This window comes from Oncorhynchus mykiss, chromosome 23 (genome assembly GCF_057628025.1).
Source record: "Oncorhynchus mykiss isolate SJ-2025 chromosome 23, ASM5762802v1, whole genome shotgun sequence".
In the NCBI taxonomy this organism is placed as follows: Eukaryota; Metazoa; Chordata; class Actinopteri; order Salmoniformes; family Salmonidae; genus Oncorhynchus; species Oncorhynchus mykiss.
The window spans coordinates 3,775,113-3,789,207 of record NC_143044.1 but is presented as its reverse complement, the minus strand read 5'-3'; the positions used below and the strand labels follow the sequence as shown (position 1 = coordinate 3,789,207).

At 41.5% G+C, this 14,095-nt stretch overlaps 1 protein-coding gene across 1 annotated transcript in view; it reads right to left on the bottom strand.

Moving 5' to 3' along the window:
- The window catches only part of LOC110502291 (brorin-like), a 50,286-nt gene that overhangs the window by 16,889 nt on the left and 19,302 nt on the right, over positions 1–14,095 (bottom strand). The window contains exon 3 of the mRNA XM_021580216.3: positions 12,178–12,307. Coding sequence (XP_021435891.3) covers positions 12,178–12,307 — 130 coding nt within the window. The remainder of the gene's footprint in view (positions 1–12,177; positions 12,308–14,095) is intronic.

Genomic DNA, 14,095 nt, shown 5'->3' with positions numbered 1-14,095 from the left:
ACCAAGTGAGAAAAATTCAGCTCAAATTCAGAAGGAAACCCTGAGCATAATATTTGGAGTGCAGAACTTTCACAAATACCTCTACGGAATGAACTTCCAAATTGCTGACAGATCACAAGCCTTTGTTGGCCATCCTTGGACCAAAATCAGCCATACCAACCATGGCTGTACTTCGAATGCAACTTTGGGCTCTGATAGGGCTAGCCTACGACCACGAGATCGAGTACAGACGATCCAGTGATCACGCAAATGCCAATGCACTATCAAGACTACCATGCAAAAGTGACACCGCCATTGAAGTAATGGAGCAGACTTCCAGATCTCTCTCATCGACAAACTGCATATATCTCCTTCAGACAGGGCAAAGGAAACCAAGAAAGACCCAGTGCTTTCAAAAGTCTTGGACTTAACATAGGTGGGCGGGCCAACATTTGTAAGCGACAATAGCCTTTGTCCATTCAACAATAACAAATATCAGTTATCTACGAATCAAGGCTGTGTTCTGTGGGGATCAAGGGTGGTGTTACCTCCCAAGTTCTGGAGGAGACTGCTGTCTGACCTGTATGAGGGACTTCCAGGGGTCACTCAAATTAAAACACTTGCCCGCAGTTATCTGGAACCACTTCTAAATGTTTTGCAAAACAACGGATTAAGGCACATCCTGCTACCACCTTACCATCCTGCATCAAAAGGAGCAACGGAGAGCAGTGCAAACCTTTAAGAAGGACTAGACTCAAGGTTCAGTCTGTGCCCACCCACCAAAGGCTTGCCCACTTGCTGTTCATTTACCGGCACACACACCACACACAGTAACGGAATGTACACCAGCTGAAATGTTTCTGAAACGCCAACCACATACCCACCTGACACTGTTGAAACCAGAGTTGTCCAACACTGTGGCTAAGCACCAGATACAGCAGAAGAAAGCTCATGACAGACTCAGACTGTCAGATAATTCAAAGAGGGAGAAAAGGGTGATGTACATGATTTCAGACACCCCAAGAAGGTGTGATCCTTCGACGCATAGCTCTTTTTACCTTCCATATCCAAGTTGGCCATTTCAACGTTTATGTGGATCACCTGCTACTGTCCAATGCCCCAGCAGAGACAACGACAACAACGACCCCCAGGACGATGCTCCTGACTGTGGACGTACAAAAGAGACAGAGCCTGACCTTCCACCCGAACCTGGCCTACCACTGGAAGCCCAGGAAGAGCGGAGGTATCCTTTTCAACAGCAAAGAGCACCTCGAAAGCTTGACCTTTGAGTTGAAAAATGAACAGTGAAATAACAAAGACTGATACGTTCAAAAGCAAAGTGAAAGAAAAAGGACATTACCTGTCTTTAGTTAATAGAGCACAAGTTCCTCCTTCAGGGCAGAATAATCCCCTGGACTTGTGCTGGGCTCTGATAAGTCTACTTCCACCCAGTAGTTGAGACATTTTAAATATGCATTGTTCAGGTATTGCATTAGAGTATTTCCAAAATACTTACCTCATTCTTAGGAGTTAAAAGCTATGGCGCAGGAGTGCAGTATCTGTGATCTACGTCTGTCTATATTAGTTGCAATGATGTTACTAAGCAGTAATGCATTACGAAAGTGTTACGTTACGACACCTATTAGACAGTGCACATGCGCACTATGGTCCTAAGTGGTATTACACGAGATGTTTAACTAAACGACACGCTAACCTGTACTCCCGTCTCCTGCCTGGTGTTACTCTCCACAACACAAATATTACAAAATTGACTGTGCATGCATTCTGACATCTACTGTATCATTCCAGATTCTACTATATGGTAAACTAGGGCTGTCCCCAACTAAAAAAAATATTGGTCGACCGAAAGTTCTGTTATTTCGACCAATCATTTGCTCAAAATGTTATAGGTGTATTTTTCCATATATAGACACACCCTATGTGTTTTAATAAAATCAACTATGTGCATTGAGGTTGTCTGATGCTTTAAGGTTATGGTTTGATGCTTCAAGAGGGTGCCAGAGATCTAGATAACCAGAAGAAATAAAATAACCTGACCCAACTATTCTCCTCCCCGCTCCTGCTGGCTTTCGCAGATTCTGCCATTACTCTCCTGAAGATGCCGTTAATAGGCTACACGAGGAAATCGGCAACCTTTCTCATATGGAATGCCAAATTATCTTACCATTTCTACTGATCTGCATGCCAATTATGGTTTTCATATGCACATTTTCGTGAAACAGTTTAATTTTATAATTAAGTCTTCATATCTCAAAAATCATTGTCATGTGGCTAATCAAAATTATATCCAAAGCTAAATGAAAATAATACAAACCTAAAAAGTAACTTCTACTGCCATTGCCAACTATGTAAAAATAGCCTACATAAAGCCAACAAATATGAACATTGCAACCTGCAGGTAGAAAATATAATGAAAAAATAAATATCCTATAAATCGCATTGGCTACACATGGCCTGTCTGCAACAAACTTGATACATTGTATCAACTATTAACTTGGGTCTGGTCCAAAGCTTGCGCTAGCAAACTTACAACATTATATAAAATATTCTGGGCCCGCAGTTGCCCGCGCCAGTGAGCTCGGGGCAGAAACAGCTTTAGGCTATTTACGCAAGGGATAAGAAGCAGTGCTTGACTTGGGCAGGAGCTCACCAGAGCTGAGTAGCGGTACCTCAAATGTTCTACTGCTTGAGCTCCTGTTCCTCTTGTAGAATATTTGCTCAAAAATATTATGGAGCTCCTCCACCTAAATATAAAACAGTACCAGCACCCAAAATGAGTACCGGAACCTATTTCAGTCCAAGTCATGCACTGATAAGAAGCCTATTTTATGACGTTTCCACTAGATCAGAACACAAAAAAAAATTCCTTTCACGCTGAGTGGATATCGAAAGGGAGAGAGCTGGAATGATTTTTCAAATACATTTAGAAACTATTGTAAATCTCAATGGATGTAAAAACAGACTTTGTTGTTTGCTGTTTGATGTGAAGAAAACATTAAATTGGAGAAGCTCCACAGGTCATTCATTAGTGGTGGTGAGTTAAGGCCAATCAGAAATACTATCAGATCCCCAAATGGGCACATTTATATGCCTACATTTGCGCACAGGCCAAGTAGCCCATAGGCCTATTTTTATGCATGTGTGTCCTTACTCAACATTGACTGGAGTGCTCCAAACAAAAGACAATGACTAAATTGACAGAACTGGCAATGTGGTACAGAGCTCGATTTGGCCTCTGCATGCCTCGGGATGGGCGCAAATATATATATTTGTTACTTTCTCGACTAAAACAATCTCGGTCGACCAACAGCCCAACGACCAAACAATCGACTAATTGTATTTGAGCTGTTATATGAAATAAAATATAACATGATGATTGTATCGTCACGACAGATTACCCTGGTTAAATGAACAGGTAAAAACCTGGTGGAACCTGTTTTCATTTCACAAAGGTGCCATGCCACAGATGTTCTTTGATATTCATGAACAACTGCCTGGAGTGGATGTTAGCAATACCGCTCACTTTCATCTCTCTCCCTGGCTCTTCCTCAAGTGTCTCTTTGCATACAGTGTGAACAACACATCTGAGACATGGTGCTCTCTAGCTGCTGATTATAACGGATTTGGCATGCCTGAAAAAGCCCAAATGACTGTGTCAATCTTCCCAAACCTTAGGTTTTTTACAATGGTAATACAAGGCATACTATCAAATGAATGATAGTAATGTAATGTGTGTGAAAATTAGATAAAAAGAATGACAGCATAAATGATGACAACTATTCTATGACCAACTTCTATTTCTCAGTCTTTCTTCTAAAAACAATTCCTGTTGTACATGTCCGTAAGGAAAGGGTAAGAATAAGGTATTTCCATGACTGCACAATCTTTTTTTGTGAGGCTCCCACCCTGTCTACAGCATGATGGCCATTAGCAATGAGAGATGCTTTGATGTCACACTTCAGATGCACGGAGCTCTCAGGAGGTTGCAACAGCTGTTTCCGCCTTAAACAACATCTGCGTGTGAGCCTGACACCTACAATACAATCAAAACTTGAGACTACCCTGAGTCAAACTTATTGGAGAATGGGTGAGTTGTTGAATATTGGTAGATGTATAATCAACACTGAAGTGGATAAGGACATAAAGATCACATAGGGCTCTACTAAGGCGGTGCAAGTGCCAAACGCACATTAGTTGGCCATTTCAGCATGTAAAAACTGGCGTTCTGGCATTTTCCAACCCTTGAGCCAGGTTCAGCAATTCACTTGTCTAATAACAGCTCGCTTGTGCCGAGGTGGGAGAGGTGGCAATATTTGAGGTGTGTGCTTAAAATTAAGCGCATATCGGAATTTTAAAGACCAACAAAAAGCAGGTCATAGCAGTAAGGCAGTTGGTAATGCCATGGATTTTGTGAGTGGAAGCGCAACCTATCCGGCCGCGATGCACAGTGCCTTTTATGCTCTTGGAACAAGAGAGGTCTGCTTTTGTGCCAGTAACCCTTGCATTAATAAAGATAAAAAACTAATGTTTTTTTCGATTTAGTTTCATTAGATTTAAAACAAGCATGAAGCCACATTTTTTTGTTCTGCCTAATGCGTTCGCCAATTAGGCAAGCCTATCAATAAAGGGTTTGGCTCGTGTGACTGGTTTGAAATCAATCTTAACAACCAAAGATGTATTAAAAGATCAAGCTTGGGAGCAGCAAAACAGTGAGCGGACATCCCCTTTTTATATATGTATTAGAGGCTGACATTTTAGCCAGCTCCCATTTTAAACATGCGTAAAACCCCCTTCATGTAAGCTATACAGTGCATTCGAAAAGTATTCAGATCCCTTGACTTTTTCCACATTTTATGACATTACAGCCTTATACAGCCTCATTACAACCTTATGGGGCGGCAGGTAGCCTAGTGGTTAGAGCGTTGGACTAGTAACCGAAAGGGTGCAAGATCAAATCCCTGAGCTGACAAGGTAAAAATCTGTCGTTCTGCCCCTGAACAAAGCAGCACTGTTACTAGGCTGTCATTGAAAATAAGAATTTGTTCTTAACTGACTTGCCTAGTTAAAAAAAATATATCATGGATACATGAGTTTTTTCCCCTCATCAATCTAAACACATAATAATAACAATGCGATAAGGCATGGTGTGGGGGTGCTTTGCTGGTGATTTATTTAGAATTCAAGGCACACTTAACCAGCATGGCTATTACAGCATTCTGCAGCGATACACAATCGCATCTGGTTTGCGCTTAGTGGGACTATCATTGGTTTTTCAACAGGACACTGACCCAAAACACACCTCCAGACAAAGTGTTTTGAAGGAGAGTGATGGATTGTGTTTTGAAGGAGAGTGATGGATTGCTGCATCAGATGACCTGGCCTCCACAATCACCTGACCTCAACCCAATTGAGTTGGTTTGGGATGAGTTGGACCGCAGAGTGAAGGAAAAGCAGCCAACAAGCGCTCAGCATATGTGGGAACTCCTTCAAGACTGATAGAAAAGCATTGCTCATGAAGCTGGTTGAGAGAATGCAAAGAATGTGCAAAGCTGTTATCAAGGCAAAGTGTGGCTACTTTGAAGAATCTCAAATATTTTGAATTTGTTAAACACTTTTTTGGTTACTACATGATTCCATTTGTGTTATTTCATAGTTGTGATGTCTTCACTATTACTCTACAATGTAGAAAATTGTAAAAAAAAATAATAATAAAGACCCTGGAATGAGTAGGTGTCCCCAAACTTTTGACTGGTACTGTAATTATTCAGACCCATTAATCAGTACTTTGTTGAAGCACATTTGGTAGCGATTACAGCCTTGAGTCTTCTTGGGTAATATGCTACAAGCTTGGCACACCTGTATTTGGGAAGTTTCTCCCATTCTTCTCTGCAGACCTCTTAAGCTCTGTCAGGTTGGATGGGGAGCATCACTGCACAGCTATTTTCAGGTCTCCCAGAGATGTTCGATCGGGTTGAAGACCGGGCTCTGGCTGGACCACTCAAGGACATTCAGAGACTTGTCACGAAGCCACTCCTGCGTTGTATTGGCTTCGCCCTAGTCTGAGGTCCTGAGCACTCTGGAGCAGGTTTTTAATCAAGGATCTCTGTACTTTACTCTGTTCATCTTTTCTTTGATCCTGACTAGTCTCCTAGTCCCTGCAGCTGAAAAACGTCCCCAAAACATGATGCTGCCACCACCATGCTTCACCGTAGGGATGGCGCCAGGTTTGTTCCAGACTTGACGCTTAGCATTTAGGCCAAAGTGTTCAATCTTGGTTTCATCAGACCAGATAATCTTTTTTCTCATGGTCTGAGTGTGCTTTAGGTGCCTTTTGGCAAACTCCAAGTGTGCTGCCATGTGCCCTTTACCAAGGAGTGGCTTACTTCTGGCCACTACCATAAAGGCCTGATTGGTGGAGTGCTGCAGAGATGGTTGTCCTTCTGGAAGTTGAAGTTGAACTGATACTATTTTTACTTTACAGTTAAAAATATATATTTTAATTATACCATAAAGGCCTGATTGGTGGAGTGCTGCAGAGATGGTTGTCCTTCTGGAAGTTGAAGTTGAACTGATACTATTTTTACTTTACAGTTAAAAATATATATTTTAATTACACAGAGGAACTGTGGAGCTCTGTCAGAGTGACCATTGGGTTGTTGGCCACCTCCCTGACCAAGGCCCTTCTCTCCCGATTGCTGTTTGGCCAGGCGGCCAGCTGTAGGAAGAGTCTTGGTGGATCCAAACTGTACCCTTCCCTAGATCTGTGCCTCGACACAATGGGGTAGTGTGTGTAGATTGATGAGGGAAAAATGAATTTAATCAATTTTAGAATAAGGCTGTAACGTAACAAAATGTGGAAAATGTCCTGTATTTGTCCATATGATCATCATGAAACGAGAGATGAGATGATGCCGGTGACCCTCGTATTTAGAAGTAATGTTTCTGTAACAATTGCATGTTTTCCATTTCATATGATTAAAAACCAAGCCCTCCATAGGCTACATTTACCCTTGGCCTAGGCTACTATAATGAAGGCTGGTTCAAAAGCAATGTGTCATGTCTTTATTATCTTGGCAATTTTATGATATCATGCTCCTGACCAATTTATTTAGAGATATTATGGCAAAAGAAATATATATTTTTTTACATACACAATTTCATTAAAAACCAAACATATTAGAATTATTCACCGTAATGGCTTTAAGATAAGAATTAAGGAGCTGTCTGCTATTTCTGGAGAAGTGTGAATGAGATTCGTAAGATGTGTCACACCCTGACCATAGTTTACTTTGTATATTTCTATGTTTTGGTTGGTCAGGGTGTGAGCTGAGTGGGTATTCTATGTTTCATGTCTAGTTTGTCTAGTTCTATGTTTGGCCTGATATGGTTCTCAATCAGAGGCAGGTGTTCGTCATTGTCTCTGATTGGGAACCATATTTAGGTAGCCTGTTTGGTGTTGGGTTTTGTGGGTGATTGTCCTTAGTGTCCTTGTTCCTGTCAATGTGTTTTCACCAGATAGGGCTGTTTAGGTTTTCGTTACGGTCATTACGTTCTTTATTTTGTAGTGTTTGTATTGATTTGTGTTTTACGTTTGTTTATTAAAACATGGATCGCAATCTACACGCTGCATTTTGGTCCGACTCTCCTTCTCATACAGAAAACCGTTACAAGATGGTTCCATTATGTTTATAGAGTTCAAAAAGTACTTGCACTCAAAACCATGAAGAGGAATAACCCAAGCAGGCCGATGTGCAAAAATGATACAATTCATTTATTCCATGCTCAAAAGAATACACAAAGTGAAAGTGCTGTGGTGCTTTTATAAAAAATATATATTTCTTTTAAATAAACAGAGCATACATTTCGACCATATGCCTTCATCAGTGCTGTACAAACAAATTAAGACGACACGTACTTAAAACACCTGCTGTGTGTAACAAGTGCAACAGGTGCAAGCAGATAGTTAATTAGAGACTGGCAAATAGGGAGTCAATGCTTATTAATATATAAAAGAATATATAAAAAGGAATAAAAAAAAAAAAATTGACAATTCATTGTCAGATATAATTGGGAAGAGACAACAGTCTGGGCTACATAGCAATACCAGAAGCAATAGATATGGACGGACTACCAGTTTGTGTAGACAACACTAGAAGAAACATAAAAGGTCATTAAGCCCTTGAGGTTTTTAAGGAGAAGATCCATAGGTTACCAGTGGCCAGACGTTTTCATGAGGCTAATCATGTTGTGGTTGATCTTAAATTCTGTGCCTTTGACCGCATTCTCAAGCTGCAGATGCCGCAATACGGATGAGTGCCTTCTCCAGTGCGAAGCCCTATGGATGTTCTCCTTAAAAACTCTACACCCACAAGGGCTTAATGAGGAATTGGACCATGCATGTTTCTTGTAGTGTTGTCTACACACACCAGCAGTCCTGCCCACCCCCCCAACTGTATTCAGACATAGCCCATTTAAAACAAGCTGTTTTGATTAGAATTTCAGTAGAGTTATTCCCTCTCTATTTAGGCCTTATAAATAATGCATTCTATCTTGCTTATTGACAACATTCTTGCATGTCCATAACTCAGCCATAATGGATTTACGGTAGGGCCTAGCCCCTATATCAGTGTGAATGCTATGTTCAACAACTACGACATCGTACCTATAGCGCTACTGCCGGCTCCAAGATGTACCATTGTGTTAGGTTTGTTAAAATAGAGCCCAAAAAGTAGCCTACTGTAGGAAAATATGAAAAGGTGTGTTGTCTAACTACACGTTCGCATACGAGGAAACCTAATGTAAGAAATGTGAATGAGGTGGCAAGGGAACCATCGAGGGAAGCAAATGAGCTCAACCAAACATGTGTTTGTGTATTTCAATCTCTTTGATGAGGGGAATCAAAAACATGAGAACCTAAACAGCCCAGTGTCTATGATACACTGGGACATTGAGATCAGAATGACGATGCTGCCTTCTGGCCCAGTAACACGACTTACTGCATCAACACTGGCCACGTCACAACTATCTGTGCTTCCTAGCAAGGTGTGCACTTGTTCACTTAGCCTCACTGATTTGAATTATTTTAGATTTGCGTAACGTGGCGAATGGGTGTGACTGGGGGTGCCAAAATGTTCACGCATAGTCCTTTTAAAGCAGCTGGAGGTGTGACATTTTAACAGAGACAAATGAGAAAAAGGTTAACTTCTCAGCTTGACTCAGATACAAGTGGCCTTTACTATAGCTGACAGTGGTCCTCTTACGGACTCAGGATGAGGAAAATGTTTCATTGTTACCAGACAGACCTATGTGGCTACCCATGTAATAATCTACTGATCCAAGTACTTCTCAATGAAGCCATGACAACATTTGCGTTAAATGTAGAGTCAAGTACCACTTGACACTTTTAAAGTGGCACTCTGAAACGGGGAAAATGGTAATGTAGTAATCTTATGGTAATAGAGGGCCTGACACTGGCCTTGATTTGTCTTAAAAGCATGAAACCACAAAGCTCTTATTGCCTGAATGAGCACATGAATTTGTTACGATCTTTGAATATACATGGACACTACATTCAGTATGTCATAGTTCTGCTAGTCTGTGCCTCTTTAATAACTCCTGACTTTGGGGCAAACATTTAAATCCTGACTTTGGGGCAAACATTGATTACTGTCTAAATCTCTGCACCAGGGAACTTGCAGTAACTATAGTAACCCCATAACATCCATAGAGAGACAGTATTACTGCTGAAGAGAACAAATGCACATGTATGCAAAAATATCTGTTGCAAAAATTGCAATTTAAAACAATACAGTACTTAGAAATATATATAAAAATATTAAAATATTGTATTTCTCAAATGTAGTTGACATAGGTCAGGTGAAGTTGATAAGGTTCATAGTGACCTTTTAACTTCACTTGAAATGCCACACCAACACTGGTTATTTGATGTGTATCAATAAATACACCCCCCCAAAATATTTGTTGGTACCACTTTTCATTGAATGTTTGCTGCTATAGGGTAAATGATATCAAGGTACAGCGCATTCGGAAAGTATTCAGACCCCTTGACTTTTCCCACATTGTTACATTGCAGCCTTATTCTAAAATTCTACACACAAAACTCTATAATAACAAAGCAAAAACATTTAATTTATTCCAAATATATCATGTAAAATAAACAGAAATATAATATTTACATAAGTAGTCAGACCCTTTACTCAGTACTTTGTTGAAGCACCTTTGGCAGCGATTACAGCCTCGGTTCTTCTTGGGTATGATGCTAGAAGTTTGGCACATCTGTATTTGGGGAGTTTCTCCCATTCTTCTCTGCTGATCCTCTCAAGCAGATCCTCTCAAGCTCTATCAGGTTGGATGTGGAGTGTTGCTGCACAGCTATTTTCAGATCTCTCCAGAAATGTTCGTTTGGGTTCAAGTCCAGGCTCTGGCTGGGCCACTCAAGGACATTCAAAGACTTTCCTTGCGACCTTTCTGTGTCTTGGCTATGTGCTTAGGGTCATTGTCCTGTTGGAAGGTGAACCTTCACCCCAGTCTGAGGTCCTGACCGTTCTGGAGCAGATTTTCATCAAGGATTTCTGTATTTTGCTCCATTCATCTTTGCCTCGATCCTGACTAGTCTCCCAGTCCCTGCCGCTGAAAACATCCCCACAGCATGATGCTGCCACCACCATGCTTGACCGTAGGGATGATGCCAGACATCCTCCAAATGTGACACTTGGCATTCAGACCAAAGAGTCTAATCTTGGTTTCATCAGACCAGAGAATCTTGTTTCTCATGGTCTGAGAGTGCTTTAGGTGCCTTCTGGCAAACTCCAAGCCAGCTGTCATGTGCTTTTACTGAGGAGTGGCTTCTGCCTGGCCACTCTACACTAAAGGCCTGATTGGTGGAGTGCTGCAGAGATGGTTTTCCTTCTGGAAGGTTCTCCCATCTCCACAGAGGAGCTCTGGAGCTCTATCAGAGTGACCATTGTGTTGTTGGCCACCTCCCTGACCAAGGCCCTTCTCTCCCGATTGCTGTTTGGCTGGGCGGCCAGCTCTAGGAAGAGTCTTGGTGGATCCAAACGTCTTCCATTTAAGAATGATGGAGGCCAATGTGTTCTTGGGGACCTTCAATGCTGCAGACATTTTTTTGTACCCTTCCGCAGATCTCTGCCTCGACACAATCCTGTTTCGGAGCTCTACGGACAATTCCTTCAACCTCATGGCTTGGTATTTGCTCTGACATGCATTGTCAACTGTGGGACCTTATAAAGACAGGTGTGTGCCGCTGCAAATCATGTCCAATCAATTGAATTGACCAAAGGTGGACTCCAATCAAGTTGTAGAAACATCTCAAGGATGATCAATGGAAACCGGATGTACTTGAGCTCAATTTCAAGTCTCATAGCCATGGTACTGAATTATTTCATACATTTGTAAAAAAATGTCTGAAAACCAGTTCTCTTTGTCATTATGGGGTATTGTGTGTAGACTGATGAGGATATTTTTTTTTATTTAATACATTTTAGAATATGGCTGTAACGTAACAATACAGGGAAGAAGTCAAGGGGTCGGAATACTTTCCAAGTGCACTGTATTTAATGTAATGTTGATAGCATTTCCCTTGTTTGTGATAAACATCATCGCTTTAAGAGGCCACGCCTGAGATGAGTCTCACCAGCCATCATTCTTTCTGCTGAAGGAAGCTACGTTGCTGACATTGCCATGTTGCATTAGAGTCACGCCAAGAAAAATAAGGGGACACAATCTAGGACATGCTGTCTAAAATCATCTGAAACAACTTCAGAGAGTCCACAGTGAGCCAGAGAAGCGCCCTTATAAGACAGTGTAATTCTTTCAAATCAGAGAGCTCTCACACACTAACCCAGGATGCTCAAACCCTGATTTCGCCTTTTATTCACACCAGCATATTGTGGCACCGAACCTAGAATATCTGTTCGCGTTGGAAACAAACAGGGCTGGCTAATAAAGAGTCATACATTATCACATGCACACAATCATATGAATAAATCTAGCACTGCAACCAACTATTGGCAATAATTTGTCAGGCCAATCATGTATGATTTCTCAAAGACATACAGTCAAATCAAAATGGTAAATGAAATGTCGTGTGTTCCGTATTAAGGTACCAAAAATGTTGAGACAAGCAGGATCTCTCACCGGTCTTACAGATGGGGCAGCACTGATCAGGCTCATACACTGGGTCCACACACTCTGTCTGGGGGCAAGCTGACACAGAGCACAACACCTCTCCACTCCCCTCACAGCGACACTTCTCACACGGAGACACCTGGGGGCAGAGGGAAAAAGACTGTTTAAAAATCTCTCTCTCTCTCTCTCATGCAAGTACTCACTCACTCGCCTGTCTGGTCCACTAGCCAATACAGGGACATTGAACATCAAACATTCAGCCACAGAGCATAGAACACAGGGAGGTCCCATCTCACGGCACTTTATTGGAAATACATACTTCATTTGAAGGAGACATGAGTTGAGAAATGAACTTCAGTGCACAATCAACCGAGAATAGGGAAATCAATGTGCTGATTGTGCGCTCAGTTGGAAACAGAAGATATAAGCTGCAAATGTCTTGCTTTGTGAACTAGAGAGAACAGTTTGATTAATGGAGATTTCCAAGTCTGAAAGTATTGTGGAAAAACAGGGCCCATGATGCAACTTGTGTCGACAATATGCCTTCCACCAAGTCACCCCCCTTGACTGGAGATGCTACCACCGTAGGCTTTAGTCTGAAGCCACTTGTGGCCGTGTGAGCATTTCCCTTTAAATCAGAGAACATAGGTTAAACCTAACAGCATGGATCAAGACGGTTGCAGAGCGGCTCGAGCTTCTGACCAGCACTCCAATGTGAAAAACGGCAAGAGAGAGACCCCACTAACAGTACCGCCGCAGAACACAGCAATCGACCACAAGGCTCTGCCTGTTGCTTTGTTTCTAAACCTCTAGGCAGGCATCCACAGAGGATAGGAGACATTTACTTTAGTGGAAGTGGGTCTCTCTCTCTCTTTCCTTTCTCTCTTTTTGATCTCTCTCTCTCTCTGCACAGACTTCTCCCAGGAGAGCTACAAGCTGTGCCTCTCAATACAGAGCTGCTTGTATCACTCTGCATTAATGGAAATAAGTCCCATATTAGACCTAACCTCCTGGTGTGACCCTCCAGTGCTAGCACAAAGGGATGCCTTAAACAGTCACATATAATACCTTTCTTTCATCAAAAATAGAATAGAAGGCTGATGGAATAGTTGTGAATGGAACTTCTAAAATAAATAAAAGAATAAGCCCTTTTGAGGTCTCCTGGGCTTGGCTTAAAATAGATAACTCCACCAAGACTAGAATATATCAAGATAAGAATATTAACACAATTGCTCTTAAGCTTAAACATACTATAGAATTTAGCAGCCCAAGGAATGTTCAAACTTTGTGTGAATAAAATAAATGCTGACTTTTGCCATCATCTAATGTGCTTCGCTGCTTGTTTGCTCGCTACACTGAAAAGTATTTTGTCATAGTATTCACGATACACTGGCAATCTATCAACAGTTTCCCACATGGAATGTCTACGGAGACCGAAACGTTGGTAACAAGTTCCACTAAAACTGTGGAACATCTAGATTGCCAGCCGACTAAATTCAACTCCATGATTTACAATGGAGTTGAGCAGCGACTAGTGGGGACTGGAGCTCCGACGTCATTTTAGCATCCAAAGAATAGCTACCCAGAACAATGTCGTGTGCAGAGGTGTAAAGTACTTAAGTAAAAATACTTTATACCTGAAGAAAACAATGTACTTTTTACTTCGTACATTTTCCCTGACACCCAAAATGAATTATTACATTTTGAATGCTTAGCAGGAAAGAAATATGGTCCAATTCATACACTAAGCAAGGGAACATCCCTCGTCAAGGGAACATGCCTCTGATCTGGCGGACTCACTGAACACACGTGCTTCATTTGTAAATGTTGTCTGAGTGTTGGAGTGTGCCCCCCCCGGCTATCCGTAAATAAAAAAATAACAAGAAAATAGTGCCGTCTGGTTTGCTTAATATAAGGAATTTTAAAT